Raw genomic sequence first — 12,105 nt, 5'->3', positions numbered from 1 at the left:
CAGGCACAGCTCAGTCTTGCTCCATCACTGTGCTTGAACGTAATTCCATCTTAATAGAAATAGCACTTGGTAGAAATATATTGTATACACTGCTCTCTAGGCCACAGATGGCCACTCACCAGACTCCGACAGGACACCATAAAAGGACGATGACCACTCAGAGGTCTGCTGCAGCACTTTGTCAGCAGATAAACCTACTCGAGGGCCCTCATTCACTCGACGGTCCCCATTTACTCCCTTATCTACTGGGTAAAGCACAGTAAAGTCTCAGTGGCGGAAAGGAAAGGAGAAGAGACGGTGAGGGAGTATGAACCTCCTGAACCAGATGGTTGCTCTCCGTCAGCTCCCTGTGAAGCTCCTAAGGTTTTAGGTCCGAAACACTGCAGATTGATCTGAACTCGCTCAAACCTGCACTCTTTCATGATGGGATCAAAGGCTACAGTGATATGCAAAGGCAGCCGGACTGTCCACTTTTGTTGTGTAAACTAAAAGACTTTTTCAGGATACCTACTTATTTTCTATTAGAACTCTATTGGAAATGACATGAATATGCAAGTTAACAGTTAAAGTTTGAATGCAAGTTAACACAGCAGTCCTGAAAATGTATTTATTGTAAAATACTGGAGTGAAATCTTCAAATGTACACCTGACTTTTAGAGATACTGCAGCCCTTTAACACTGCAGTGTAAAAGGGGAATTAACTTTAATACCAGTCAATAAAATGTACATATCTTACGATCTTTTTTCTTGCAGTGCCCAATAGTGACCCCCAAAATCTCTCTTAGCTCAACGCAGATGCTTCCCAAATTCCCAAATGGTGGCGCTGTTGAGCACTGAGAAATTCAAGGGAACACTTGACAATAAGAAACAATTTTAAAAACTCAGATACTTACACAACATCGAGCACGTGAGGCAGCAGACATTTTAAAGGTGTTACTATGAATTATGAATCATTATTTTGATCAGAATAACGATCTGGTAGCTCATACACACCTTTGCTCCACGTTCTTGGTTTGCTTGTTTGTGCAGAAAATGCCAACATGCATTTGGATAAACAAATATGGGAATAGAGCTCTGCATTCAGAATGTTAAATGTGGAATTAAACCGTGTATTATTACAAAATAGATTTGAAATAAAGGTACAAAATATAGTGTAGAGGCCGGCACCGTCTTCTCATTCACGGTACTGAATAATGTCTAATCGTTTAGTCTCAGGAGTAAATGCTAAGTTAAGCGCTTAGACAGTTGTACCATCTATTTTGTAAAGTAGGTTATTGTCTCTATAACAATTTAATATGTGATCCCTGAGCCCCTCGCTGTGTGTCTGTGCCGTCACCGCCGTTGTTGTCGTCATTGTACAGTATCTTCTCAGATCAGCTGACAGCCTCGCTTCTTGACCTTGACCGGTGCTGGACACAGCACTGCTCTGATGGCCTCGTCAAACACCGTCTTCAGTCCTCGCTGTGTCAGGGCCGAGCATTCCAGGTACTTTACCGATTCTGAAAACAATACACACCATTTAGAGTTGCACAGTGTGAACACAGCTGTAATGATACAAACAGACAACGAAGCAACGCAAAGGTTGTGAAGAGGCTACACGAGATCCAGATCACGACCCAAGTTGAGTGACACTGATGGTCTTTGTCCAGATTAGTGAGTGAGTCGCAATTTAATTGGCACTTTGATGATTGAAGCCGGTCCTTTGCTGATCTGAAACCCTCAGGGAACTATCAGCAAAAAATACTCAAACATCCTCATCAGCAGTGTGAGCAGTAGGAGCGATTAGAAAAATGACACAAATGCTTCACTTCCTCTCTCTGCATGTCTGTTGGCAAGAGAGAGAGGGCGGGGGAGAGAGAGAGAGAGAGAGGCAGAGGGGGATGAGAGAGGATATATAATGAAGGCTGTTTCATAACCCTGCATGGTTGACCATTTTTTTCAAAATAATCACAGAGACGTCATTTCCAGCCTTTGCGTTGTGTTCAGTAATGGCCTGCAGCCTTGTCGCTCACCAATCTGGATGCATGTGATTGCCCTATTCCTCATCATTACGCTGAATAGCAATCACTTTAACTGTACTCTGCTTTATCAGAGAGCCTTTGCAGGGAAAGAGGAGTTATTAGTTAGTGGCTGCATGAGCGGTGTGGTTGGTCTGTTTGTTCCACCGTGAAGTCTTGTGTGTAGTGGTGCTGTAGCAAGAAGGAGTAGAGGGGGAATCACTGCAACGTGCATAAGACTCTCTGTGATGTAAATTCCTCTTATCAGGTGAAAGCAGCCTAATAGTTAAGATGGTTCAAATGCAGAAGACAAATCTCCCCCAGTAGGACGAATAAAGTGTCAAATTAACTTCAAACATAAGCGTTATTTCCTTCCTTTTATACGGAAATTCGCTTTCTATGTCTTTATTCATTTTGACAATTGTCATTACTGTCATTGTCATCATTTCTGAACAGGACTTAGTGAGTTCTTCATCGCCCTGAATCCATTGTATTTAAATCCATTCAAAGAAGAGAAGGAGACTGCCAGGAGACTGCAGGAACAATATGATTGAGCCTGCAGCTGTCAGTCAACAGAGTGATGAAGATTGCCTGTGAAGGTGCAGATAGCGGCGGCTGGAGCTCACCTATCTCCTTGGCCAGAGCCAGACCTTGAGGGTACGTAATGGGAGCCAATTTCTTCTCCTTAAGTTTCTCCACCGTCTCTTTCTCATCCCTCAAATCCAGCTTGGTGCCCACGAGGATGATGGGGGTGGAGGGGCAATGGTGCCGCACCTCTGGGTACCACTGGGTGAAAACACGTGTTTTAATATAAACATACATAGAAACAGGGTGTAATTATGGCTCAGGGGTAACTCTCTTTACCATCATACAATGACAAAGACACTACATGCTCTTTTCAGTATATAATTAAATACTATGGTACACAAGCATGGAAACTATAATCATAATCACAGATACACCTCTATATTGTATCTGTCTTGTGTAGTATCGTAGAGTGTATTAGTAGGTTCTGCTCTTGGCCTGTCATGTTCACTGATGATTTTATGTTTTACTGCAGATGAAAAGCATTTGTTCCTCTTTATTACTTTCTTTCAGTTGACTGTGGATTGGATCAATAACTTTGCCATATTAAAGAAATCCTTCACGCTTTCATCCATTGTGTGTCTATTGTGTACTTTGTTCTCTCTGGGTTTTGTTGAGCCACATCACGTTGTTTTCAGAATCTGAATAAATAGGAGCCTTGATGCCAGAAGTTTGATTGATAAGTTCTGAGCCACAGGTAGAACTATTCTATGGGGACATTTGTTATCTTTCCCCACATAGTCCTCCATATTTGTGCCTTTCTGCGTATGATGGTGGAGGCATTTCTGAGATCTGATGGAGTTAAGTCAGGTGACCACCAAGAACATTGTCTCTAAATATTTTCCTTAACTGCCCATATTGTACAGCTCACAGAATCTTGGGGTGCCTCTGACACTTAAAAGAAGGGCATCTGTATGATTCCGTGGACGTCCAGCGCCGATATACGGCCTTGATGAAAGATTTGTCACATGTAAGCTCTTTTCAGGGGGCCCACAATTCTCAGAGGTGAATGGGTTGGGTTACGAACCTTTCAATCAAAACTTGTATAGTATTTTAATCTCAGAAAGAGACAGAAACAGAAGAATAACAAAGTTTGGCAACAATTCAGTCTTAACTTACTCAAACTTTTTCCACCTGAAGTTTTGTTCGCAAGCACAATGCTTCTCCTGCTCTCCCTCGCTCTCTCTCTCATTGTATAACACTCCTTTCATCATCACCAAAATGTGATGCGATGAAGATCAATTATATTCTACATTTCACCACTCAGAGCTTTTCAAAAATTCAAGGTTGAACTTTGTTGAGTCGTCCTGATGAAGGCCCTTACATGAGTCAGTGTCATGGGAGCGATGCTACGGCTGAACAGATCCAAACCCAGTCCTGGGTGATGAAACACTTTCATCCCATCACAAAACAAACAAACAAACTGTTGTGACACATTTAGCATTTAGCCTTTAGCCTTCAGTATTCAGCATTCAGCACCCTGTGGTAATGAGTTCTATAACCCAGGACAAAGCAGAAACTGAGTGTTGATGTGAATTCTGCCCAGGAGGCAAGAAGCTGATGAAGAAAACATTTCAGAATTGTATTGATTGTTCTGGTCTATGGCTTGACTTAAAGAACAGCATAAAGAAATGCGTGATGAGCAGCAAACCTGGATAATCTATGACCAGATTCTCCGATTATAAGCTTCACGTTGTTGTTCTTCCACAGGAGATCGTGGCCTGATGAGACACGTGTGAGGAGAGAAAACTACTGTGCTGATTTTTGAAGATGTTTTTGATCTCAGAAAATAAAGGGGAATCTCATCTTTTTCAATCAAATCAGTTTTTGTCATGATTGCTATTGGTTATCATTTTAAGCTTTGATTCTGCTCTCATCAAGACAATGATTTGATTTTGTTCTTTCAAATAATTCATAAATATTTAAACCTGAATCACATTGAAATCACCATGAATCCAGGTTAGTTTACTCCAACTAACAGCTATAGACGGTGATTATACATGAATTTGCTCTAATTAATAATCATTTGTCTTATATTCGGTAGTCTGATCCATTCTGTCCATGTATCCATCCTATTCTGCAATTTACACACAGGCTATCTTACATCATAGATCTGGATCTGCATCTACATTTAATGGGGTTTTCCAGGCACTCCATTGTTCCTCCATTCCATCTGTATGAGTAACAAACCGACAAACCGGCCAACACACACCGGTGCAAACATGCACAGGTAACACAACGCTGTGATAGCTTGGCCAAACTGGCGTTAGGTTACATTTTGAGTTATAAATAAGGCTTGATCTTTGTATTTCCACGCTGAACAGAAACTGAATTCATTGAACGGCAAGAACAGGTCAGACTGCGTTTCCCATATTGGAACGTGAGAGAGAGAGAAAACACAAAGGAGCTGCGTTCATGAAGTTCCATGAAAATAACTTGTGCCATATTGTACTACACTGCTGTATATTAATTTATCACCCGAAGGTCCTTTTATCACAACAGCGGCATTTGAATTATGTATACCGTGTCACTATGGCTACAGCTTACAATACCGAGACCTTGACAAACAGTGACCTTTGCAGAGCACCGCTTAGAGTCGAGGCAAAACTTTGACATGAAGGAAAGCGTCAGGCTTTTGAATCCAAAGAGAAAGTGAAGACAGCCACCATTGTGGGACGCTAATGACAAATTTGTGCAAGCGGAGGGAATCTAAACAGCACAAATTGGGATGGATTAACAGAGGCCACCTCCGTAATTACCGCTATCGAGAATAATTTCAGCTCTCCTTCATCTATCTTTGTGCACCTGCAGGTAATGGTTATTTCTCGTGAATGGCTCGCTGGCATCGCGACAGCTCGCTTTGGAGGCAATTACCTTTGCTTCGAGGCAAGAAGACCCACATGCTGATCAATGCAAAACGCTGTTAATTCTATTTCAATTGCTTCCAACTAATAATCGCACCGAAGACAGATTTGTAGAGACAATTTGTTCTCCGGTGTGGTGGTGGAACGCCATGAATAAAGGATATTTCAGGAGGATCGGGGCCCTGGGGAGACCACGGGCTGCAGCTGGTCTTATGAAAAGCACTGCTGGTGATTGACAGCAGAAGAACTGGGACTAATTTGACACGAGTGAGCCAGGAGGGATCCAGCAGAGAATGCACCGTCAGGTTTAGTCTCACTGGCTGCTGTCTTCTCGTCTGCGCTGAGAGCATTTCACATATTCCTGACTCGAACAGAGCAGACCAGGTAGCATTAAAGTGAGCTTTTCAACTTGAATAATTTTCTTCCACCCACTGCAGCTGAAGGTGACTTTCACACGTCTCTATTTTGTGGGCAAAGTGAAAGCACAAGTGCGAGTTCAGTAATGTTGCTGAAACCATGACACGGTAAAGGTTAGGGCGTGGTCCCAGTGCACCGCTGCAGAGGCATGTTCCAGGACTAACTCAAGAATGAACACCCTCACTCCACCTATCATTTAGATACTACACTGGGAATTTCAACCCTCTTTAAAGTGTTAAAAGTTACCGGCCTTTGTTTATCTCCGTACAAAACGATTGTAGGGATCAGCTGTCACCATGGATACTGACAGATGATAAGAGTTCAAATATCAACCAAAACAAAGAGAATGTGATTCAGTGAACAGTGAACATTTTTTACTCATTTATTTTAACCGATGCATGAATAGGTTAAAGGAAATTATTTTAAAGACAAACTGGTGAACTATCCATTAGAGCATGGCAAAAGGAAAGATGACAGATGAACTGAGTTGTGTGGTGGGAGAATAAATGAATCGATAAACGACTAAGTGAACAGAGAATCAATGAGTTCCTCCAGCTGTTTCAATTTTTAAAAGCACTAACGAGGGCAGAGCAGAACATACTGTGACGGTGTGTGTGTGAGTGTGTGTGTTCTCTGTCCAGGTCAATACAAAGACAGAACCGAAGCACAGACTGACCTTGGCTCTGACGTTCTCGAAGGACGCAGGGCTCACCAGAGAGAAACAGATGAGGAACACGTCCTGAAGAGAGGAAGAAACAGAGGGGTGAAGAAATGCAACGTCCTAAAGTGTAAATGGGTTTGGCGTATGTGTGTGTGTGTTACCGTCTGAGGGTAGGACAGAGGCCTGAGCCTGTCGTAGTCCTCCTGTCCTGCTGTATCCCATAAACCCAAGTTCACAGGCTTACTGTCCACCATTACATTGGCTGAGTAGTTATCAAAGCTGCAAGAAGAAGCACACATGAATAAAAAGAAGCTTTTGATGATGAAGGTCTGCATTAGGACTCAGCAGCTCTGGCACACACACAATAACATTTTGCAACTTTCATCTTTCTAATGTTCTGATGTAGAATCCATCCATATTCAGACTCCCCCCCCCCCCCCCCGAGTTCTTACTTATATTTAATGCTCTATTTTCAAACTTTTGCAAAACTTTAATGTTAAAAAACAACCTCCACAACTAAACTACTACTTCAGGCAAAAACAGGCATTGTCAGGTACTGTCGGCCACCTACACACTTGTACACGAATGCAAGTGTGTAGGTGGACGAATTCTAGGCTGTGACATGTTGAGGTGAAGGTGAGGTAAAGAGGAAGTGAAAGAGGAACAACAGCTCCTCCGCCACAAAAGCTTTACGACTCTTTGTGATGAGAAACGGACTGAGTTGTCCTCTTCCTCCATTTCAGCGCCCTTCACATCCAGCCTCATGTACATTCTCAGCCTCAGAAATCTGCTCTGTGGTGTGGTGGTGTGTGTGTGTGTGTTGGGGAGCAGCACTGAGACACTCACACTGTAGGGATGTACTCTCCTGGGAAGGCGTTGGTTGTGTAACTGATGAGCAGACATGTCTTCCCCACAGCACTGAAAAGGCCAAGTGAACAGTGAGTTAGTTTAGTTTGTTGTTTGTGTGTCAAACAACACACAAATAACACCTACACACACACACACACACACAGACAGTTCATTGCCGCAGTGGAGTTCACTTTGTTGTCATGATGCCTTCAGGATCCTTTGCTGTGATTGGAAAGCGATCAACAACAAAAGGACATTGATAAGAAAACCTTGACAGATAATAGAATATATTTCTAGTATGTTCTACACCCAAACTGAACATTTTGTGTCAAAGCTCCCGTCACACCTCTCAGAGCTGAGAGTCACATTCCATTCGAGAGGAGAGTGCTGCATGCGCCGACACGAGCTGAGGAATGTTCCGGCGAGGAGTCGTGTAATCCTGCGTGGATTGTTGGGTGCGGGGTTGGAAACTGGCACCTGAGGCGGCATATGTGTGTTGCACTGAGGTGGAATCCGTCTGGTTTAAAGACGCAGCACACACACCGCATACACGCCACACACAATGGAAACACTTTCGGTCGTTGCTGGGCCTTTCTGTTTGTATGTTCTCCTATAAATTCTCTGGCAGATTTGATTTGGTTCCATATCCCCTAAAGGCACAGAAAAGTCTATCTTTGTGTTCTGATCTGATCTTATTGTCCTTACACTTAGAAATATCTGCGAGGGTTCTCAGAGAGCCGACCTTGGCCAGATAATCTTCCTTCTCTAGTTTAAGTATGAAACCTGAGGGAGCTACGTTTTTCTTTGCTCTGTTTCTATCTTATCTTTATAATACTGCTTTACATGCTGGCCATAAGGTAGAAAAACATTACAACACAGAACATTCTTCCGCAAAGATGCCAAGATTATAGACGCAACCTCTGAATGAGTCGGAATGTTTGTGTTTGTTTCATTCATCGCATTCAATGCAACTAATGAATAAATGTCCAAACTTACTACCCTGCAAACACAAAGGCTTGTTTAATGAATTTCAAGACAAGGTCAAGTTAATAAAGTTTGTCTGTGTGTGTGTGTGTGTGTGTGTGTGTACTGTAGTGTAGTACATCCTCCTCCTGTGAATCACACACACATGCTGGTGACTCCCCACAGCTCCTTTACCTCCTACTCTCAACCTGCTTTTCCGGGCTTCTTCTCTCTTTGCTGTCGGCGTCTCAAGCAGAAAGTCAATCCTTACTCTCATGCTGACCACACACGCACACGCACACGCACACGCACACGCACACGCACACACAGACACAGACACACAGACACACAGACACACAGACACATACACACACACACACACACACACACACACACCATCAAGCTTCAGAATAGACACACAGTATAAAGTTTTACGGGACCCAAAGGTTTTTGCAAAATACAAGATAATTTTGCATTTAAATTACAATTACATTTTCCTTCACGTCTTCACAATTGCATTTTTAAAATGCTTGGTTTTTACACAGAGACCTTTAATATTCCAGCACCTTTGTTTTTTTTAACCAAACTCTCGACAGAATTATGACTGAAATGAGAAACCAGACAACATCTGATTACAAAATAACAAGACAAATAATCTGCTGAGCTATAGAGGTGTACACACTCCTATTACAGAGACAAACTATTTCTGTCAGTATCTGTTTTGCAATCATACATATCAATGTTTGAATTCTGATTAGTTCCTGCAAAATATGTCTTTTCTCACATTTTCTTCTCAGCAAAGCAAGAACATGCAGTGAAATAAAGTGAGCAGAAATGTCTGGACGTGTGTGTGTGTGTGTATGTGTGTGTGTGTGTGTTTGTGTGTGTGTGTGTGTGTGTGTGAAATTGTGGCAGTTCCTCACTGCAGGCAGCCGTGGCACAGCTGAAGCAGTGAAGAATCTGTCAGTTTGAACCCAATTAGTCATTTTCTGCGTTCCATTCCTCTCTCTCCACCGCAGTGAGGTGTCTGCTTTTCTACCCACACAGGTGAAGCCTGAATCTCTGAGTCGTCGAGGTTTTACGTCCACTGTCAAACCGATGGCTAACATTACATGCTGCACAGCAGTGGATCCTGCTATAATTTCTGACAAGGTCACTGCCAAGCTTCAAGCTCATTTACTTAAATTAACTTAAAAATAAACTGAATCGAACAGTGGCAGCAGCTGGAGGTAATGATGATGGTCAGCTTCTGTCTGCTATGTAAAAGCTGTTGGTATGTGTGAGAAACCAGCACTTTCACCTTTAGGCTTATCCCTCAACTGATAAACCATAGGACCCTAACCTACATGCTTTTAACGACGCAAATGGGTGATGTCATGTGGTGCAATACCTGCATTGAATCGTGGGGAGGCAGTACAAAGAAGTAAAGAACTGCCATGTTTGTTTACACCGTGTTAAAACTGTATGTGAACAATGTCACTCGGTACCGAAACAGAAGAATGTTGAGGCCGATTCGCTCAGTATGTATTCGTGCACTCAGTACTCCGAGTGCATAAATCAATAAGATTCTGTCGTTCACAGAGTATACATGAGGAGTTGTGTAACCACAGTATGAGGCAAGTCTGCCCTTTGAGGAAGTGCACATGGAGGCAGCACACGCCGACTTAGACTTAGACTACATGCCTGCACCGATCCATTTACAACAATCTGGGCCTTCAGTGCAGAATAATCGAAGTTTCAAAGTGCATATTAACGCACTGCCTGTTTGGGAGATGTCTGACCCAGACACTGACACTTTAGACCAAATGACACACACACACACACATGAAAGGGGAACTGAGATGTCAAAATATAGCCACAATCAGCAACTGACTGAGTCTGAGCAGAACAGGAAGGTTCCATCTGAAACACGAAACCAAGTCGTGGATTTGTATGTAACATTGTCAGCCTGCACAAGGCCATAAAAGGACACACGTGATCCTCTTTTTTCTTCCTTTGAAAGTTTTAATTAAATCACCTCAGTGCCCTGCTTCAGGTGGAAACATGTAAAACGTTGAATAGCCAAGTAAAGATAACTGAAAATACATGTCAAACTAGTCAAATAATCTCCTGTGGTGACTTGTTTTTACGACAAAAAAGCAAAGACGTTCTCTATAATTATAAGCCGTAATAAATAACTCCTGGGCATTCTTTCTATTTGTTTACATTTCCAGAAATGATGGAAAGGAAGAAAAGTTTAATAACACCATTATCAATGGCTCAAAGGCAAAAGACATCAGTGTTTAATACACTGCCCTCCTGCTCTGTAGTCGCCTGGGGTTACTCATTTTGAAGGCGAGTAGCTTGGAAGTTTTACTACCTACAGAATAGTAGGTGGCAATAAAACTATTTGGTCACACAACAAAAAATGCATTAATGTTCATGGGTTGCTGAAAACCGATTGGCCAATAATGACAACTAAGATTTATAATCAAATATTGATTCAGACTGTTCATCTGTAAGCATTTCTTGCACTCAATTCTCAAAACTGCACAACAAACTTAACATTATAACCTGGGAGAAGTTGACGGAAAAAAAAGGGGGAAATAGTGACACCTGTGGTGAAATGAGTGCCTTGCCTGGATGAAGGCCTTTGTAAGACCTGGTTGTTAAATGTTAGCAAACAAAGTTTATACTGGAGCACTTTGTCTTTGTCCAGTCTTTTGGGACAAATGTGTCCCTGTTGAGGAGAGGAAGGAGGACTGATGAGCTCCTAACTTGAGATCAGTGTGTTTAATGAAATGGGACAGAAAATTCAATTGCAGGATAATTGGTTATGGTCCTCTGGAATTGGTTGAGGGTCTTTTAGCCAAAAAATGTAGGAGGTTCTTCTACTGCCACCATCTGGCTACAGTGTATGTTATTATTGCCTAGGCTTGAGTGGGAAGTTGATCATTATCTGAATTCTTTTAGAGAAGTAGAAGAAGAAGAGGAAGAAGAACAATGCTGACTATCACCGCAGGATTGGACGCAAATAGCTCTGAATCTACAGATTAATGTCACCGCGCCGAACATTTGTGAAGCAGAAAAGGCAGATAATAAATATTAAAGCATCTTAAACGTGCACAAACCTGCTCGCTATCGCTCATTGTCTCAATTGGAACAGATCAACCATCTAGTTTGATTACGGTTTCCTGTGTGATTGGGCGTTGGAGGTAGCTGATGAATAACTCAACACAAGCAGGCAGGACAGAATCTGTGCTGGTAGATGGTGAAAAGGTTGTATGTGACAAAGGTAAACACCTTTCTTTACAGCAGAGGTATGTCTGCTTTTACAGGTCAAATAGAAGAAGTCAGCTTCTGGCGAATACGAGCGAATTCTCTCCGTCCACCTCAGGGACAGACTGACATGAGTACCTTTGAACTTACTTTTACTAACTAACTACTGCGAAAAGAGGCAGGGAAACTCACAGTACATAAACATCATAAATACACAACATATATCTGATGTATTGCAGTAACTCACCCATCTCCCACCACCACACATTTGATGGCTTGCATCGTCCAAACTCCTTTGAAGACTCTTAAAAACTTTTCAAAAATCTTGGTCTGATTAACTTTTCGTTTCTGTTGAATTCTTCTGTCAAACACGCAGAAAAAGAGACGAAGCTCAAATAGGCGCTTGTTCCCCTTTCTCTCCTTCGCGTCGCTTCTTGCTTTGCTGCTCTTCTGTCCGTTTTTTGACAGGCGGCAGGAAGTAACTTTTGTTGCCTTCAGGTGCAATCGGAAA

At 42.3% G+C, this 12,105-nt stretch overlaps 1 protein-coding gene across 2 annotated transcripts; it reads right to left on the bottom strand.

Moving 5' to 3' along the window:
• Positions 1–593: 593 nt before the first annotated feature.
• On the bottom strand, positions 594–12,078 carry rac2 (Rac family small GTPase 2). Of its 2 annotated transcripts, none has more exons than XM_076142903.1 (6): positions 11,842–12,078; positions 7,371–7,442; positions 6,686–6,803; positions 6,540–6,602; positions 2,620–2,783; positions 594–1,499 (listed from the first exon to the last, which is right to left on the bottom strand). In XM_076142903.1, the coding sequence occupies exons 1-6, from the start codon at positions 11,874–11,876 to the stop codon at positions 1,439–1,441; spliced, it is 513 nt and encodes a 170-aa protein (XP_075999018.1). In that variant the 5' UTR covers positions 11,877–12,078; the 3' UTR covers positions 594–1,438. The 2 variants fall into 2 exon arrangements, with proteins under 2 accessions (XP_075999018.1, XP_075999017.1); XM_076142902.1 differs by having other exon boundaries at positions 2,624–2,783; positions 11,842–12,073.
• Positions 12,079–12,105: the final 27 nt, after the last annotated feature.

Source organism: Genypterus blacodes, unplaced genomic scaffold (genome assembly GCF_046128005.1).
Source record: "Genypterus blacodes isolate CSIRO-AG114 ecotype Tasmania unplaced genomic scaffold, CSIRO-AGI_Gbla_v1 ptg000022l_1, whole genome shotgun sequence".
Lineage (NCBI taxonomy): Eukaryota > Metazoa > Chordata > Actinopteri > Ophidiiformes > Ophidiidae > Genypterus > Genypterus blacodes.
This window is presented reverse-complemented; position numbering and strand designations above follow the sequence as displayed.

Excerpts from the sequence above, each read along its gene's own strand:
- rac2 (XM_076142902.1), bottom strand. The coding sequence starts at position 11,876 with ATGCAAGCCATCAAATGTGTGGTGGTGGGAGATGG. Across the intron at positions 7,443-11,841 it reads TGTGTGGTGGTGGGAGATGG|TGCTGTGGGGAAGACATGTC; the intron begins GTGAGTTACTGC and ends TGGCCTTTTCAG. Across the intron at positions 1,500-2,623 it reads GGCTCTGGCCAAGGAGATAG|AATCGGTAAAGTACCTGGAA; the intron begins GTGAGCTCCAGC and ends TATTGTTTTCAG.